Below are 19,137 nucleotides of genomic sequence, written 5' to 3' on the forward strand. Positions count from 1 at the left end.
ATTGGCTATCAGCAATTAACATTTATCCACAAAAGCTGGGGCAACCCATACACCACAAATCCCAAGCTGTAACACGAGGATGCTCCCCCAGATTTCCTGCCTTGCCCTCCCAGCCACAAGAAGGAAAAAGAGACTTTTCCAAGCGCTTTCAGCACGTTTCCATGCCAATGTCCTCCTGGGGATGTGTTTTTGTTCCAGCTGCTCTGATTCTCAATTAATATGCACCATCCAGCCAGGTCTTATTTCAAATTACACCCTTCTCGAGATGCGCCATTCAAAGAGAAAGTCATTTCAAAAAATATCCCCACAAAATTACGTCCTCACAAAACATTTACTGCAGATTGCACTGACTGCAATAAGGCAGCCCGCTCACCATAAAACGTCAGCTGTCCTCGTGCCACGTTCTTGCCCCTGACATTTTCAGCCACGCACTCGTAGAGCCCGGCGTCCTCCTGCTGGAAGTTGGGGATCTCCAGGAGCCCGCTGGAGCGGTGCCTGCGCGCCTTCCTGGGCAGCTGCTTCCCATCCGCCCTCCTCCAGCTGATGGTGGGCACGGGGCTGAGGGAGGGAAAGAGAGCAAGGTAACACTGCCAGGGGAAGCCACGGTCACACTGAGGTGTTGGGGAGTTTTTGAAGGTTTGATAGTAGAAGGTATTAAAATCAGAAAATTTGGGGAATTAGAAAGAAGCCAGACTTAGCGGTGCCTGCGCGCCTTCCTGGGCAGCTGCTTCCCATCTGCCCTCCTCCAGCTCATGGTGGGCACGGGGCTGAGGGAGGGAAACAGAGCAAGGTAACACTGCCAGGGGAAGCCACGGTCATTGTGAGGTGTTGGGGATTTTTTTGCAGGTTTGAGAGTAAAAGGTTTTAGAATCATAAAATCTGGGGAATTAGAAAGGAGCTGGAATTAGCGGGGCCCTGGAGCGGTGCCTGCGCGCCTTCCGCGGCAGATGCTTCCCGTCCGCCCTCCTCCAGCTGGCGGTGGGCACGGGGCTGAGGGAAGGAAACAGAGCAAGATAACACTGCCAGAGTGCCATGGTCACACTGAGGTGTTGGGGAGTTTTTGAAGGTTTGATAGTAGAAGGTTTTAAAATCATAAAATTTGGGGAATTAGAAAGAAGCCAGACTTAGCGGTGCCTGCGCGCCTTTCGCGGCAGCTGCTTCCCATCCGCCCTCCTCCAGCTGACGGTGGGCACGGGGCTGAGGGAGGGAAACAGAGCAAGGTAACATTGCCAGAGGAAGCCACGGTCACACTGAGGTGTTGGGCGTTTTCTGCAGGCTTGATAGTAAAGGTTTTAAAATCCTAAAATTCGAGGAATTAGAAAGAAGCTGGACTTAGTGGGGCCCTGGAAAAATGTTAAAAATAGACTCTGAAAATGTTAGGCTTTGTGTTTGCCAGATCATGTGAAATTGCGCCTGCGTAAGCAGCATATGATAAATGATATAATTGTTAGATGTGATGATTGTTTAGTAATTAAATATAATTATTGTTGTTTAATCGTAAGAAGAATCATGAGAAACTATGTTAGAAGTTTGAGGGGGACAACGAGGAGCCTGTGCTTGGATGAAATCTATGTATACCATAGAACAATATAAGTTTAACAATGAAAATGGAAGTTATATAACGATAGAAGATAAAAACATGTTCATCCCGAACCCATGTAGGGGTCAGATTTGGGTTTGTACTCCTGACACCCAGAGCTCTTCAATAAAAGCACCTGCACGTAATCATTCTCATGATTATGTGCTTCTGAACGCTGACGGGTTGAGGAGTTTTTGCAAGAAAACGGCCACATTCAACCAATGCACAATAAAAACTGACAATGGACACCTTCACAAACAACGGATAATGGACATGTTCAGAAATGGGGCTGGTTTATCCTTGAGAAAGATACAAGAAGAGTCATCAAGACTCAGAAAGTTTGAGAAAGTGAGAAAAAAGAGAAGCAATGGGTGGGCCAGACAACCACAGCAAGGCACGTGAAAAATCAGAAGATCCAATCAGCATCCTATTTTAGACACATGAACAGCCAGGATTAACCAATCATGTATTAGCTAGAGACACATTAACAGTAGAAAATTATTATAAATATAGCCCTTTATTATAAATTGTCCCTTTTTGAGATAATAAAGTTGGCTTCACTTGATCATATTGATCATGGCGGGATGTCCCATTCCTGATCCAAAATGGCATCAGAGAATAAAGAGAAGATAAAAAGGTAAAACCAAAAGGGTATTAGAGAATATATGAAGAAAAAAATGGTAAAAAGCAAAACAGCATCAGAGAATAAAGAGAAGATAAAAAGGTAGTGAGTGGTCTGGCACAGGGTCCACAGGGGATTTTGTTATGGGTGGGTTATGTGGAACATAAGTGTAAATGTGAATTGATAATTGATTTTATGCTAATCTGATATATATATTCTTTCCATTAAAGGGGAGGTGGGGCTACACAGTGCAATAGTTTAAATTATTATGGCTGTCACTCACAATTATTCAATCTGTTGTATATGAATAGATTTTATAAAGAGGTTTTATTATGGGTGGGTTATGTGGAACATAAATGTAAATGTGTTTATCACAGTGTATAAGCAGGAGACATTTTATTACTAAAATGCTGTTTTGACCCAATTGAATCTGGGGTAAAAAACCCATCCATTTTAAGGTGGGCAGGCCCTGGAAGGGGTTGCCCAGAGAAGCTGTGGCTGCTCTAAAAGTGTCCAAAAGACAAGGCCTGGAGCAGCCTGGGATGGTGGGAGGTGTCCCTGCCCATGGCACTGGATGGGATTCAAGGTCCCTTCCAACCCAAACCATCCATTTTGTGACAATTTTCCTGCCATTTCTCTACATTTTGGAAGTTTTGCCAGTGTTTGCTCCAGAAACAAGAGTGCCCAAGCCCTGTGGCTGCTTTGAAAACTGGCCACAGGTAACTCCTGCTGAGGGAAGTGGGTCATTAGGAACTGCTGCAAACCCTGCAAACGTGAGAAGCTGCAGGAATAATAATTAATAACAATAATGGATCCAAACTTACTTGCCCAAGGCGAAGCACTCCAGTTTCACCGTGGTTCCCTTCGCAGATGGAACAGTTTCTGGGAACTGCACTTCTATTTTGGGCTCATACTCTCCCATCACCCCTGGGAACATAGAGGAGATGCTAAGGCTTGGTTGAGTTTCAGCAGTAAATTCACAAGCGTTCCCGTGCTAGCACAGAGCTGCTCTATACATCATTACTTGCCCAATTAATCCATTCATTTTAAACATGGCTTGTTCCTAACAGCCGTGGAGTGTGGGCTCTTTTCCCATTTACTGCCAGAGGAGAAGCTGAACCAACTCTCCACACCATCTGCCAAAGATTAAAATCTCTTTGTGGCTCTGTTACTTTTTGCTTTTAAATATGCAGGATTTTTGCAGGTAACTCGTGAAATAAGGGGAGCAGTAATCAGGGAGTTTCAGCATCTTCTAGAAACGAAACGTGGAACAAGCAGCCATTAGGAAAAAAGTTTGAAAATCCCTGGAGTTAACAGAGATATTTCTATTAACTTCCAGGACTTCAATGCACAGAGATCTTCTACTCCTCGGGTAATTTCTTTATTTTTTACTGCCCCAGTAAATCATGGAGCGTGGCAGCCTCTTTATGAAATTGTGTTTAAAAATTTGTGCACATAAAAGGGCCATTATACCCCTGACAAATGGCTCCATTTCCAGCCACTGCACTGTCTTAAACCCAGCACATATAATTCCACCAACAGTGATTATCAGCTAATTGATGATTGCAGTTCCAATCTCAACAGTGCAGCACTTGCTGGACGGTGGCCAAGGCAGGAGAGGAGCTGGGTCAGCCCTGGAGAATCCCCAAAATACAGAAATGAGCCTGCAGTGACACTGGGGCACGTCAGAGGTGCTGAGTTGGCCTCTGATTGCTGACTGCTCTTGCTTTTCACACTGGATGCAAGAAAATCCTGTTTTTTCCTTTAGTTTTCCAGTGATGAAGCTGGAAATGCTGCGTGTGAGCTGACACCACTCCACCTCTGCTCGCTGACCTGTGCTGATGCAAGAGCAGGTTGTGTCATCTTCCAACACAGTAATTGCAAATAAATGTTCAACAAAGTAGCTCCTGCACAGCCTCAGCTGTCAAAATTAAATGCATTTATTAAAAATATGGATACTCTCCCCATATTCCTGCCCTGCCTTATACACAAAACAGGAAATCTGGGATTCCCTGGTGACATTCCAGCATTTACAAACCATACAAAGAAGAATTATGTGGCATTTCACCCATTAGTCCCTGCATGTTAACACTGCACCCTTCAAAATCCTGTTTTCCCAATTGGGACCTGCCAAATCTTTGCAATCTTGCCTAAATTTCTCCAAAATCTGTGCTGAATATTTTCTGGGAGATCTTCAATCAAGCCAAGAACTGCCTCGTGGTCTCCAAAGCAGCAGCTGATACAACTTGTGGAGATCTTTTCTCCCTTCTCTTCACTGTTTATTTAATCCCATTTCTTTGCCTTGGGCTGGGCCTGAAGAGCTGAAATTCCATGGGGATAAAACCCCAGTGGGGTGGGAATGTTTCCCTGGGGCTGTGGGACACCAACTACAGCCACCACCCCATTGAGCCCTGCAGCTCTGGCCTCTCCCAGCCTCACTGAGAACTCCAACCACTGAAAAATCAGGATTAGCACCTGGAAAAATCAGGATTTGCCCCTGGAAAAACCACAAGGCTCCTGCTGCAATGACACCCTGCCTATCTCCATGAATTTATACAGGGTATGAAGTGAGTCCTGCTGTCTGCTCTTTATAGCAGCAACATCAGAGCAGTTGAAACATCTCCATCCTGAACCCAAGACCATTTCCATGCAGAAAATCCTCATTTTCCCTGCTGTTCCTGGGTGATTGAACATCTGACTTAGCTGTGCAGGTGGCGGGGATGGAGGAGGAAATAAAGCGCCAAAGCAGAGCCTGGTTTGTGGCTTGGAGAGCACTCCCAGTGTCAGGGCACATCAGATGCTCCATGTGTTGGCATTTCAGAGGCTTTTGTGCCTTTCTTCCAATTTCAAAGCTTAAAAACATTTTTTTTTTTTGGGCTGAAAGTCCCAGGAATTCAGGAGGAGGCTAATTTGTCTGAGGATTTGCTATGCATTTCCTGACAACACCTGTGAAATGTTGCAGTTTAATTGGCCCATACAGCTGCTGCTGATGGCAGTTTCATTCCAGGACTATTTTGGTCCTTTCCCACTGTTACTGTTTCCATCCTGGTATGGCAAATTCCACATTTTAAAGAGAAATAGGGAAGCAGCAGCTTTCAACACCTGGATGGTCCCAGCCACAATTCCTTCCCCATCAGCTTAAAGCCATTTCCCCTTGTTCTACCACTGCACACCCTGGTACCAAGTCCCTCTCCACATCTTCCAGTAGGGATTGCAAAAAAATTCCTATTATTGAAATATTAAAAAATATTGTTTCAGCACTGCAATTGTCAGCATGAGGCACATTTAACCATTGCTCTTTGCCATCCATGCCAGGCCCACTGTGACTCAGAGGGACAGATTTGCTGTGCTGTGTTTATGGGAACACAGAATTCCCTGAAAGGGAGGGCAGATATGGAGCAGAACTGGAGAAGCAGCACCTCCACCCCTCCCAGTCCAGCTGGGACAATTCCTCATCACCAGCAGCATTTCCCACTCCATCCACAGGGATTCTGTCAACCTGACAGGCAGGAGGCTGCAGCAAGGAGCCTGTGTTTTCCAAGCAAGGAATTTTTGTCAAATCCCACAAGGTGACAGTGGATCTTCTTCCAGGAGAAGTTGCTAGCATTGCATTTCTATTCCTGGAACAAATGTCCCAACTGTTAGCCTTTAAACAGAGACATTTTAATTAATTTTAATTGGAAATTAACATGCAAATGTATTTTTCTTATCTGCTCCAAAATGATGACGATACAGATCAATTGTCTGTATAAATTTAGAAATCCTCTTTTGCTTTCTTCTCCCCTTTTTTGTATTATTCCACAGACCACTAATAATAGCACTAATTCTGCTGGGAAACACAGGCTGAGCTAACAGTTACCGAAACAACAAAGTGCCTTTGTTCACTTTGGGGCTGCATAAAATGAGAAAAACTGCAATGTCCAGACTCTAAAATCTATTTTGTTTCCTGTCTTTGGCCAGCTCCCACTGGGTTTTTTTTGTAATTACTCCTGACTCTCAGAGTCACTCTAGCAGTGTGTCTAGCAGACTCTACCTCACTGAAAAACTGTGAGAGGGGGAAAAACCCTTCACTCCATGTCCTGGATTGCCAAGCAAATTATATTCTATTTGCCATGTGTATGGCAGGTGTCTTCTGTTCATTGGGCAGTTTTCCTTATCCCTCCCACACCCACTCCTCCCTCTGGGGAGACACCTGCTGATAACAGCTACTGAATGTCCCTGCATGGCTGATAAGAACTACAGCATCCCATTGGGAGATGTGAGCCCAGAGGGAGGAGCCAAGCATTCCTACCTGGATATAATCTGGAGATTCTGGAACACCAGCCAAGCATTCCTGCCTGGATATAATCTGGAGATTCTGGAACACCAGCCAAGCATTCCTACCTGGGTATAATCTGGATATTCTGGAACACCAGCCAAGCATTCCTGCCTGGATATAATCTGGAGATTCTGGAACACCAGCCAAGCATTCCTACCTGGATATAATCTGGAGATTCTGGAACACCAGCCAAGCATCCCTGCCTGGATATAATCTGGGGATTCTGGAGCACCAGCCAAGCATTCCTACCTGGATATAATCTGGAGATTCTGGAACACCAGCCAAGCATTCCTGCCTGGATATAATCTGGGGATTCTGGAACACCAGCACGGCTTCTGCACTGGATTCCCCAGAGGAACAGGAGCTGCCTCTGCTCCTGGATCTTCAGAGGCAGAGACTGCACCTTTCTCCAGGATCCCTGCTCCAGCAGAACCAGCCCTAACACTGCAGGAGGGCTGAGCCACAATTCCAATGGGACTGCTGCCAACACCCTGACCCACAGGGTGTCAGGTTGGGTTCTGACTCTGTCAGCGCTGGTTTAGTTCACTGCATCATTTATTTCATCTTTTTATTTTCTTCCCTAATAAAGAACTGTTATTCCTGCTCCCATATTTTTGCCTGAGAGCCCCTTAATTTAAAATTTATAGCAATTCAGAGGGAGGGGGTTTACATTTTCCATTTCAAGGTGTCTGCCTTCCTTAACAGACACCTGTCTTTCAAAACTGAGACACTCTAACAGAAACATTTCAGCCAATTTTGACTTTCTGAGTCAGACACCTGCCTTTTCAAACCAAGACACTCCAACAGAAACATTTCAGCCAATTTTTACTTTCTGGGCGACATCCAGCCATGAAAACCCAGCAAAGCCCCCCAGGGCAGCTGGGGAAGGTCCTACCGTCGTTCCTGAGCACGAGGGGCGTGGGTGGCCCCAGGACCTTGCTGTTGGTCACGGTGTTGGTCACCACGCAGGTGTAGTTGCCCACGTCCGAGGTCTCCACCTTGGCGATGTAGAGGTTCCCGGTCTCCTGCGACACGAAGCGCCGGTTGTCCTGGTGCACAAAGGTGGGGTACTCGTTGAAGATCCAGGCGTAGGTCAGCTCTGCAAGCACAAGGGACACGCTGTGAGCAGGGAAAAATGAGATAGCACAGCCCAAGGAATGAGCCCCACGGCTGCTGATGCCCTGGTGGTTTTTACCATTTTATCTCTCTATGTTCACTGAGGCCAGTTTGGTTTTTGCCTTTTCTTCTTCTCTATATTCTCTGATGCCATCTTGGTTTTTACCCTTGTATTTTCTCTATACTCTCGGATGCTGTTTTGGTTTACCTTCTTTTACTGTTTTACCTTCTTTTCTTTTATCTATTCTCTGATATATATGTTTGGTTTTTGGTTTGGTTTTTTTATAGGCTCTGTTTTGGATTTTACCATTTTTCTTTCATATATTCTCTGAAGCTGTTCTGGTTTTTACCTTTTATCTTTTATATATTCCCTGATATATATATATATTTGGGGTTTAGTATGGTTTTTTTATACAAACTGTTTTGGTTTCTACCTTCTTATCTTCTCTACATTTCCTGAGGCCATTTTGGTTTTTACCTTTTTTCTTTCATATATTCTCTGATGCCATTTTGGTTTTTACCTTTTCTTCTTTCACATATTCTCTGTATTCTCTACACATATATTTGTAGCTTTTTATCATAGCTTAGCTTCAACGCTTTCCTAGGCAGAAAGACAAAACAAATTCCAGGATCCCTGTGCTGTCCTGGCTCTCCTTAGAAACCAAGGCTGAAAATGGCTTTTTGGGACAAATTTTTGCGAATAGGGCCTGGATCTCATCTGAGGGGGGAGAATTTAGAAGGTACCAGAACTGGGGGGATCAATTCACCAGGCAGGTTCCTAATTGGGACGTTCTTGTCAGATATGCTAATTTGCAGCATCTATAAAAATTGTACAGAAATCCTGAGCATCCTCTGCCTTTTCCACCTGCAGAAATTGTGCACTCAAGGTGCCCCTTTTATCACCCTAACTGTGTCTGGCTCATATTTTTAGGACAAGAGAAAAAGGCACCACTCCAAATGCAAATTTCCAGCTGTGGCATTTCCACTTCAACACATGGATCTGATATTCCTGCTACTCCTTCCACTTCATCCAGAATAAAATGCATTTCACAGGAATCTCACCTTTTTGTTGTGAACACTCCAGCCTGCCCATAGCTTTGCTTTCATCCTCCCTAATTAATTTTTTTCCCCCCTTAAAGCCAGTTGTGAGGAGGATCTGCCGAGTTGTGTTATCACCCACTGGATGCTTTATTGCTCAGGAATTTCTGAATCAGCAGAAAACTGAACACTAAATTAAGCAGCTGTAATCTTCTCTGTGACTAATTAGACAGGGCTCTGTGTTTTATAAGGCGTCGTTGGAAGTTATTTCAGCCACAAAGAAGAAGTGAGAGACATTGCAGAGGCTGTGAGTCAGGTTAATGCAGTCTAACCCTGTTGTATCTGCCTGAGCCAAATGCCCAAAAACACTCAAAGAGCCTGAAGTGGATGCAAGACTGCTGCAGTTTTCTAAGGGAACACTAATTATACTAAAAATCACATTCTTGTTTTAATACTCTAATGAGTCGTGGCTGTAATTGACCTCAGCTACCATTAGGTACTTTGGAAAATACATTCTGCCCTCATGTCCCACTGTTCCCAGCCAGGAGAGGCTGAGTGCAGCCTTTTGGCCTTTATTTATTTACTTGTAACAACAGGACTGGAAAATGCCTGCTTAGACTGTTAGAAAGGTATGATAATTCTGTTTACGAGGGAACATCTAATCATCATATTTACACATGTGCATCTCATTAGAAGGAACCTCATGCTGATGTCAAGAGGATACTCAGAGCAAACAAGGTACCACTTCCCAGCCAGCTTATTATTTTCTGCAAGTAGTTAAGTTTGTTGGTTGTTTTTTTTTTTTTTTTTTTTAATTTACTCTTGGTGAACAATTATCTTGCTCCTCCAGAAGCAGCAGCACCAGGCAAATAAACATCCCTGCCCTGGGATGCACAGAGGTGGTGAAATTGGAGTGACTCTTCACACCGAGGTTTCCACCAGAGCCCCCTGAGCTCTGCAATTCACAGAAAGTGGAAATTGTGGCATTTCCTGACATGGTGTTTTCCTGAGCACAGGAAAACAGTGGGGAGGGAATTTCTGGATCAATCCCTGTCCCTCCCATCCTCTCCCAGGAGGTCTCACAGGTATACTTACACCCCAGAAAGGGCTCCTGCTTTCCTCCATGGGCCAATATCACTTTATTGCTAAAACCCTTCTAATTTCCAGGTTAAATATTTTCATTGTAGTCTGTGGTTCTGTGCTTGTGGGCTAATGATGCCTTTGGCTGAAGGAGTTCTCATCTCCTTGCTGGTGAGAGCCACTGAGAGCCCTTGTGCTGGCATTTTCAAGGCTTTCCTGCCCTGTAATCATTGCAGGAGCTTTTCCTGGGCTCTGGTTCAGTTAAAAAGTCTGGGATAATTCTGTCACCGGAGCTGAGGGCCAGGCTGGGAGCCCTGGGCAAGCAGGGCACAGCAGGCTGGGCAAGGGGAGCAGGTCTGAGCAAAGACAGAACAAATGATGAGCTGGGATCCCTCCAAACAGAGAAACCCAGTGCAGAAGGGTCTAAAGAAGACCCATTTCTAGAGGGAAAAGCATTGAAATCCTCCCAAAGCCACCTTGAAACTCTGTTAATTTGGCTGCATAAAAGTGAGGAACACAGTAAAGGTCTGAAGGTGCAGCTCTGACTTCTTATCAATGCCAGAGAAATCCAACTGCCCAAATGACACAGAATTGCATGTTAGGAGCAGTCTGTTATAACTATATAAATTTAAAGATATTTAAAATATATTATAATATAATATTTAAGAGTTGGAAGCCCTGGGTAAGAAGGCACAGGAGGCTGGGCAAGAGGAGGAGATCTGATCAAAGACCTGATCCCTCCAAAAAGAGGAACCCAGTGCAGAAGGGACTGAAGGAGACCCATTTCTAGAGGGGAAAACATTGGAATCCACCCAAAGCCACCTTCAAACTCTGCTAATTTGGCTGCATAAAACTGAGGAACACAGCAAAGCTCTGCCTTCCTATCAGTGCCAGAGAGAGATCCAGCTGCCCAAATGACACAGAACTGACATTAGGAGCAGTCCATTATTGCTATATAACATTTAACACTGTCTTTTTCTTTCTCTCTCCCTCTCCCAAACCCCATGGGACTGATGGAGCACGGAGCCCAGGGAGCAGCACAGGCTGGAGCACCTCGGAGTGCTCGTGCTTGTGCAGCAGCATGTAAATAAACACTCCCTTGCCGTGCCTTTGATTTCCTGAGAGGTCCTGGTGCAATATTTATGGCTCCTCCAAGCTGACGGGCTCCTTTTGATAAGGTCTGCCTCTCTAATTGCTCTGCAGGTGACAGGCAGCTCACACCCCACAGGCAATTTGTACCTCCTGAGCAAACAGACACTGCAAACACAGCCTGGGCTGGCTCCTGCTGGTGGGAAGGGTTCCCAGAGTCACCAACACGGAGCCTTGCAGCTCAAGGAACCAGCAAAAGGGCAATCCATGGTTCTCTAATCACACACGAGCCTCTGGTTCCTTAAAGAATACATTACAAACTTCTCCTGTCTAATTTGGGGCCCTTTCCATGTGTTTTTTGCCTATTTTCCCACATTTTCATTTCCCCTTTAAAGCAGATCTGTCATTAATCTCCATAATCTACAGTTTACAAATTGGGTGTAATTTCCAGTGTTGGGATTTGTTACCTTCAACTCACTTCTCCTGTCTGGAGTGCCAGGATACATTACAGTCATGAGAAAAAGTTTTGACTACTGGCACCTGCCATTTGCCCTTCACAACCCTCTCAAATCTTGCCCCACACTTCACATTTTGTTTTCATGCAAAGGATTTTCACACACCTGTAATGCTTCTCTCTCTACTTCTGGGTTATGTTCTCTACTTTCCTCCCCCAGATTCTTTTAGCTGCAGGTGCCTGTTTCTGAGCTCTTTCAACCTTGTTTTACTCAAATTCAGTTTTGGAGTTTTGGTTCGACTTCAGCTGTCTATTTACCCTTGAGCAGTTTATAGCTATGGTGTATTTCTGGTTTTAGTAAAGATCTAAAGATCTCTCAAACACAGAATATTACCCAATTTCTGAGCTGTATTTGCTGTTTTTAAGGGAAAGGAGAAACTCCATGAGCTGCAATCCCAGAGCAGACCCAGGACATGTTGTAACCTTATTTTTCTTCATTTCCATTATCTACTCTATAATGAAAACTGCACAGAAATTCTGAGTAATTATTAACTTAGGTCTGTGCTTTGCCAAAATCACATTTTTCTGCTTGCCCCCCCCCCCCCCCCCCCAATATTTTGCTTCTGCCTTTAAGGAGAAGAAACTCTTCTTGATTTTTAACATTTTTTTAAAAGTCTCTTCCATAAAGTCAGGGCTGCCACTTAAAAAGGTCTCTGTGGCTATTATGGGAAAAGCTATTAAAATATCAAGATTATGGCAGCCATAAAGCTGAGGAGAAGGATGAAATTTTGGGATCAGCATTAGCCAAAAAATGGGGGTCATTTATCATTTTTAATAAGAACAGTGTGGGTACAATACACAATTGTTTTTATAGGCTTTGCTGAAAGTTCCAGAGTTTAATCCAATCTTCAGTGATTGCTGTAACTCCTACCTTATCACCCACTCTGTCACTCTCAAGCTGGACAGGTGGGAACTGATTTTCAGTGGAAAACAGAAAGTTTTCTGTGAATCACGATGCACAAAAATGATGTTCCATTACACATGGCAAAAGAAAAACATGAAATTAAGGAAATTATGAAATTCTCCCTTTGAACTCTCCCAAACTACCCAAACTATGTCTGCAATATTAATTAGAGACATTTTGAAAGGAGAGGTGAGGCTCATCCCCTGCTATAAATAATTTAAATTCAGATGTAGTGAACACAGCTTGGAGTGTTTGGTTGACACGTCCCTTGATCATGCATTTTTGTAAAATTATGGCTGGCATTTAATTTTTTTTTCAAAACTATTTTTTTTTTCCAGAATGCACTTCTGTAAATTTACGGCTGTTTAAAATTTTTTTTTTTCAAAATTAATTTATTTTTTACAGAATGCACTTCTGTAAAATTATGTCTGTTTTTAAAATTTTGTTTTCAAAATTCAATTATTTTTTGCAGAATTCACTTCTTTAAAATTATGTCTGTTTTGAATTTTTTTTCAAAGTTCATTTATTTTTTTCCAGGATAGGAAATTAGGGGATTTAGCACAAACCCCTTGGCTCTGGGTGTGTTCCTGTGCCAAACATTCCCAACTGTTGATTTTTTCAATATATCCAAATACTATAATATCATTTTGTTGTACAGCCCCCGTTTGTACCCACTGTTGTTGTATAAACTTCATAGAAAACTGATTTTTGGTGGATAATTTGCAAACTGCTGGGGTTTTATTGTTGCTCTGATTGCTCCCATTCCTTGGTGTTCAAACTGCTCATAAATGAAGTTACAGCAAATTTGGGCAAAGCTGAAGCTGAACTGATTATCTGCTGAGTGTGCTGTGAACCTGAGCTGTATTCTCAATTTGCTTATTGAAATCTGCCAACTGCTTGTAGGGGATACTCATCGTTCAAATTCCATAATTGCCGATTCCATAATTGCAAAGTTCATAATTGCAAATTTCGCTGTGATTTGATTGAGCAATCAGCACCCATAGCCCTGTGAATCACAAAATCACAATTCTGAATCACAAAACGCGAGCAGGAGAGAAGGCTCCAAGTGCCTCCAGCCCCTGGCAGAGCACCTTGGGGAAAGGAAAAAGGGAATTACCCAGGAAACACAAACCCCTGGCACAACTCTCTTCAATTCCTGGAGTTTGGACCATTTTTCTCTTCCACAGTTTTATTTTAATGTTCAAGCTACATAAATAATGCACCACCTCTTTTTTTAATTTTTTTTTTTTTGTGGGGTTACAGACACTTCCATTGCCCTGCCTGCACCACTGGATCAATTTTTTATCTTCCAGTCTTAAATAATTGCAGAACAATTTAAGGAAATCGGCCAGGACAAAAATATCACCTGGTAATTCTCCCTCTGAGTCTGAGCTCTGCTGCCCAGCTACACCACAGCTCTGGGCCTCCAGTGCAGGTTTTAATAAAAAGAATGATAAATAATGAACAAGATTAATCTAAAGTTAATAAAAGACGTTTGGATGAACCCTCAGCTACACCAAATCTGAGGACACAATTACTCAGCAGCCAGGCAACAGAGAAACGTGCTGCCAGAAGTTTATAAGAACAAGAAAAATGCACAAAATCACCCAATTTTTCTCATTCTCGCAGCAGTTTGCAGTGCTGCGTTTGCCTCCCGGCCCCTGGACTGCCCAGCTCTGGGTAATTAAAAGGGCAGGAGGTGTTCATTACCTGAAGCCTAATCAATATCCCCGTATCTGCTGCATCTCCAGCCTGCGATGTCAAAGGCAGTGAAATATTTGGGTGCACACAGCCGGCCTGGCTTATCTCTCCCAGCAGCTGTGAGCACCAACCACGATTGCACTGAGCCAACCTGAACCCAAAGGGAGGGAAATCAGCACAAATCTTTATCTGTGCTGAATAGAAAACACCACGAGATGAGGTCCTGCACTGGGATTTGCTCCAGTGAAATACCAAAATTATTCCAACAGCAGCTGGGGGCACTGACACCCTGCCATCCACACAGCTTCGCTCAGTGGGGAGAAGCCTGATGGGTTTTGTCTGAAAAGCCTTTCAGGCTTGTCTTACAGGCATTTCCAGCCACTCTTGCCTGGAAGGAAAAGCACCCACCAAGCCAAGGTGTGTTTGTCACCCTGGTACCTCCTGGGAATGGGAACCAGGACTGGATTTGGTGCCACTCCCAAGCCCTTCTTGTTTAAACTGAAGTTTCTGGAGTCAGGCTCACCCCAGCAGGGATCAGCTGGGTGATTCTGTCTCTCTCTCTCTAAGTTCATTTCAATGAGGAAATTCTGGTAATAAAAAAGGAATAATGGCTTGATAAGGTCCAGAGAGTGGCATCAACGTCCTGGCAAAGAAACACTCATTTCACCTGACAGGCACAGATAAAGCACCCCTGCCCATGGAAACAGGAGAGAACAGCCAGAGAAAAGGATGAAAAGGAGCCTGGGCTGAAGCTGCTAATTACTTATAAACAATCACCAAAAGAGAATAAAAGCAGGGGAAGCTGGGCATGTGCACAAGGGGTGCCTACACTGAACTGAACTTCTGCTCTGGGTTTGTGCTGTGGGAGATTCAGTCACTGCTGATATTCTGCAGCTTGTGTTACATAAACTGCTCCCCACACCACCTGAAGGAATGACTCACAGATTTAATCCATCACTTGGCTTTCTGGTTAAAGTCACAGAGAGTTAGCCTAAAAATCCTTTTCTGTGTGTGCACTTGCTTCAGAAAAGCTAAAGGTCCCTGGGCTTGTTTTGAAACATATTTCAATGTGACCTAGCTAATCCTCTAATACCAGCTTTCACTACCTTTGATCTGTAGTTGTAAGAGATTAGATCAAACCTCTAAAAAAAAAAATAAAGTTGGTTGCAGAGGAATTTTCTTACTGCAATGAATTAAAATGATGACCCACTCCAAGGCTGAAATATCTGCCCAAGCAGCCTGAGGGGGGCATGGCCTGCAGGGCATTTGCCTTTAGCACACAGGAAAAAACCATTCTCCCCATTTATTTGATAGATAATCAGTGTTTAGTGTCATAATAAAGTGATATCTTTGATATCTAGCAGCTGAAAACATCATCACGGTTGCACATTTGTTATATTTAAACACATCATGAGGTAAGAGAAAATGCCCAAGCCAATTCTCCCATTGATTTTTCAACAATAAAATATCAGCCCCATAGGAATGGGGGCTCCCACAGCCAGGACTGTTGACTTGAACAAAGCAGAATGTGCACCCAGGGGTGTGTGGAACCCCAGATGTGACACATCAGTGCTGTGTTTGTGCCCCTGGGCACATTCTGCAGCCCTGGCTGCCCCTGAGGGCTGTGCAGAGCTGCATGTGGAGGGAAGGGGTTGGCAGAGCCTGGCAGCAGCACTCTGATCTCTAATTTAGCTCATAAAGACACCACAAGATGTTACAGCTCCCAATAAATGCTATTGACTGGGTTCTGTCAGACACATTTCACTCATCTTTAGCCAAACCCTGGCAGCCCTACCCCCTCTCAGTCCCATTTCAATCTTCATTTAGTGCTGACTGCAGCCAAACAGGGAATAACCCACACCACTGGCTCGCAGATGATTTCTTTTTAAGGATGTCACGAGCTGTCACTGATAAATAAAAAATCCATTAACGCCGTGTTCCTCATTATTTCCCTGCTCCCAAGGTCTTTGGTGGAGGGCTGAGCCTCTTCCCTTCCAGTTCCCCACCCCAGACCTCTCCTGTGTCCTTGCCACCCACCTGGGGCACAAAAAGGGAATTCTGGGGGTGCTGACTCTGCAGGTGACGAGAGACAGCTCAAAATCTGCCTGTTATTGACCCAGCCCCTATTTTTGCCCCTAAAAATTCAGCTGAAACGAGGCAGATCCCACTCACCACCTCTGGTGCTTAAAGGAGTGTAAATCTGTGATGAGCTTGGCGTTTGTGCTGTAAGAAATATTTGTATTTTCATAAATCTCTCAATTAAGAGAGCTCTGTGTGTTCCCTGTGCTGTCAGAAATATCAAGCCAAAGCACTCCTAAATTAGAGGAGAATTTATCCTTATCCTTCATCCTCAAATATGTTGATAAACTTGTGCACAAACTGAATCAGCAGTTTTACAGAAAGGATTATGTCAGATTAATTTTAATCTAATCCATTTCTATCTCCTGAGAAGCTTTTTACTTCTTGCTTTTAATAATTTAAACGGTGACTGTGGCAGAGCATAAAAAATAAATGATGGGAGATGCACTTTAAATGGAAGTTACCATTCTCAATCACTTTTTATTTAAATGAGAGTTTCATATGCCTGATTTTAAGTTTAATGAACCCCATTCTTGCTGAACTGTAATAATCTCCATCACATGGAGCCAGACACAGATGAATTACAGAAACCCAGGGTGCGACTCTCTGTGATGGAAGGAGACACCTGGAGGGAAATTTGGGCTGAATTTTGAGGGAGTTTTGGCAGAAATGCTGCCAGGATGCACAGATGCAGCTTTCAGGAGACAAACTGCAGGAATTGGAAGCTTTGGGAAGTTGTTTTCTGGATCTTGGCCTGAGATCAATCACTCAGAGGCCTTTTGAGCTCAGCTGTTCATGTTCTGCAAAACACTTTGAGGGTGCTGACACTCCAGACATGGGAATTTTCCTGCTTTGGGGACATGGGAGTGGCAGTCACTGTTAAAGGGAAAACTGGTGACATTCAGGTATTTCTGCATCCTTTGCTCTCCTCATGGTCTCCTCCATCTCCCACACATCTCCAGCACCCATCCTGCATCCCCTCCTGGGAATTCCTGCTGGAATTTCTCTGTTCCCATTCCAGGAAAGTCAGCTGTGAGCTGTGGAGCCCCAGCTCACGGGAACTGAACCCTGCTGGGGCATTTTCCTGCTTTGGGGACATGGGAGTGGCAGTCACTGTTAAAGGGAAAACTGGTGACAGGTTCAGGTATTTTTCTGCCTCCTCTGCCCTCCTCCAGCTCCCACACATCTCCAGCACCCATCCTGCATCCCCTCCTGGAATTTCCTCATCCTCCTGCTGGAATTTCTCTGTTCCCATTCCAGGAAAGTCAGCTGTGAGCTGTGGAGCCCCAGCTCATGGGAACACCACCCTGCTGGGGCATTTTCCTGCTTGTTTGGGAACTGAGCCTCCCCTCTGTCCCTCCCTGCATCCTCCAAGCAGAATTATCCATGGAAAACCAGGTGAACAAACGCCCCACAACCCAGGCAGGTTTGCAGCCCCTCCTGATGCTCCAACACCAACCCAACACCACAAATCCATCAAATCCATCACTGACCATCCCTATTATAAAATATTATAAAAATATTTCCCTTTTTCTTTGCTTTTGCCAGCCCCAAGGGAGAGTTTACCTGCTCAGATTTTCCCTCCAGCCTCGGGAGTGATCCATGACAGGCTGCCCAGCAGCCCTGCAGCCTCCTGACAAATAGCTGAACCCACTTCCAACCAGCTTAGCAGATTTTTTGCTTGGTTTCCTGGAGAAATGGAACTTTTACAGCCACGGTGCCCACCCATGTGTGCGAGGCTCCTCTCTAAATTAGCTTCTCACTAATTGGAACCAAATCTGACCACGCAGCAAAGGCTTCCAAAGACATTAAGGCAGCAGAGAAAGAGGGGAAACTATCAATCCTTTAATAAGGAGTAACAGGGGTAGCTCAGCCCTTTGACATCCTGCCTGGCAAGGGGGAACTGGGAATAGAGGTTCTGTAAAATTCACATTTCTCACAAGCTCTGGGCATCCCACACTGAAATAAACAGGAAAATAAAGGCTGAATGTGAAGGTTGCTGTAGTGGAGTGAGGACATTAAATGCTGCCATGCTCCATTTGCTGATCATGGTATAAAAATGCCTGATAATTGCCTTTTTCCTCCTGCACTCCTGATTTCCCCAGGTTTGCTGCCCTTCCTCGTTGCACTGCCTGGTGGGGGCTGTACAAACATGGGACATGATCTGTGGGATGGATTATTTACAGGACAAACCCCCCAAAACCGTCCATCCCACTAGAGGCCATCAGCCACCCCAACAGCCCAAAGATCCTCACTGTCCCCAGAACATGAAGTGTCCATCATCCCTCTAAAACAATAATGATAATAAAAGGAGAGAAAAAGCAAGAGGCCAATGAGCAGCCACTAATGATTCCTGTGCCCAGGGGTGGTTTTAGCAGCACTGGAATCTGTAAAATGCTTTTCTAAGGATTTCTGCAAACACCTGTGGTGTCCACACTTCACTCCTGCCCGTGCAGCATGAAAGGCTGGGATTGAGATGGGTTCAGAATTGCCTTCTCCTCTGACAAATGCTAAAATTTAGTTAGTTCTACTTGATTAAGCTGTGCAACAGAACTAAAAGTTTTCCTGGGTACCATCAGGGAAAGAAAGGCAGGAGAGAATGAGAAAACCTGAGTGCATCCAATCTGTGAAAAGGTGTGGGAATAATTCTCTGTCAACAGCTCAGCTCAGACACAGATGTGTTCCCATCCATGGCTGGGTTTCCATCAGGAGCAATGGCATCAGATAGGAAAGAATTATGGGAACAACTGAGCTTTAATGAATCTCCTCCTCTTCGGGAAAATGGAATTTTCCAAGTGCATTGAGAACATGGGCACCGCAGAGACAGAAATCTGATTTTTCCTTGAAGTCCTACCTTTGTTCACTCAAGGGGACAGAGCTGCCCAGGAAGGTCAGAAAGGAGCAGAGGGACAAAAAGTCTGAGGAACTGAGGCTCAGAGAGAGGAATTGTTGGGGATTCAGTTCCAGGGTCAGCAGGAACATTTGAGGATGTGTCTGCAGGAGAAGACACATCCTACAGAGCACCAGGGAGTGCCCAGCTGAGCACTTTGCTATCTGAAAAGTGCTATCTGAACACGCCATCAGCTGGCTGATTGCT

At 44.5% G+C, this 19,137-nt stretch overlaps 1 protein-coding gene across 1 annotated transcript in view; it reads right to left on the reverse strand.

Annotated features, from left to right (window-relative positions):
* LOC132078237 (contactin-4) overlaps positions 1-19,137 on the reverse strand; it is a 241,624-nt gene that overhangs the window by 67,183 nt on the left and 155,304 nt on the right. Inside the window, exons 7-9 of the mRNA XM_059480279.1 lie at positions 7,415-7,618; positions 3,026-3,128; positions 374-558 (exon numbers count right to left, since the gene is read on the reverse strand). Coding sequence (XP_059336262.1) covers positions 374-558; positions 3,026-3,128; positions 7,415-7,618 — 492 coding nt within the window. The remainder of the gene's footprint in view (positions 1-373; positions 559-3,025; positions 3,129-7,414; positions 7,619-19,137) is intronic.

Source organism: Ammospiza nelsoni, chromosome 11 (genome assembly GCF_027579445.1).
Source record: "Ammospiza nelsoni isolate bAmmNel1 chromosome 11, bAmmNel1.pri, whole genome shotgun sequence".
Lineage (NCBI taxonomy): Eukaryota > Metazoa > Chordata > Aves > Passeriformes > Passerellidae > Ammospiza > Ammospiza nelsoni.